We start from the raw sequence: 400 nt of genomic DNA on the forward strand, positions 1-400 counted from the left end.
GGCGTGGCCGCGACGGCGGGCAACGGACACCGCCTCGTCGAGGGCGCGGGCAGCCTCTGGTGTTAGGCATTGCCGGGCTGCTGCCACCGGGGTTGGCATCTTGGTAGCCTCAATATCATACAACAAAATCAAAATCAAAAGAATCTTGGACGTGAGTTGTGACTCTCTTGCTTCCTCCTCTCTTTGCGTTTCGAGTGAAGGGAGGGATTTATTTATTTATTTATTTATTCATTTACTAACATACACTCAAATTAATCCTTAACAAACTTTAATTCAGATATTTTATTATAATAATTTTTTATTAAGTTTAATTTTAATATACAACCAAATGTAAAGTAATTTTTTATATGTATTTAATTATATCCATTACATTATTTAAAATAATATTTTTTTATATTGT

At 35.5% G+C, this 400-nt stretch overlaps 1 protein-coding gene across 1 annotated transcript in view; it reads right to left on the reverse strand.

Annotated features, from left to right (window-relative positions):
- LOC107469455 (protein SMAX1-LIKE 8-like) overlaps positions 1–194 on the reverse strand; it is a 4,220-nt gene extending 4,026 nt beyond the window's left edge. The window contains 1 exon segment of the mRNA XM_016088826.3: positions 1–194. This exon segment is cut by the window's left edge and continues 9 nt beyond it. Coding sequence (XP_015944312.2) covers positions 1–99 — 99 coding nt within the window. The 5' untranslated portion in view covers positions 100–194.
- Between the last annotated feature and the right edge of the window lie 206 nt (positions 195–400).

Source organism: Arachis duranensis, chromosome 10 (assembly GCF_000817695.3).
Source record: "Arachis duranensis cultivar V14167 chromosome 10, aradu.V14167.gnm2.J7QH, whole genome shotgun sequence".
Taxonomy (NCBI): domain Eukaryota; kingdom Viridiplantae; phylum Streptophyta; class Magnoliopsida; order Fabales; family Fabaceae; genus Arachis; species Arachis duranensis.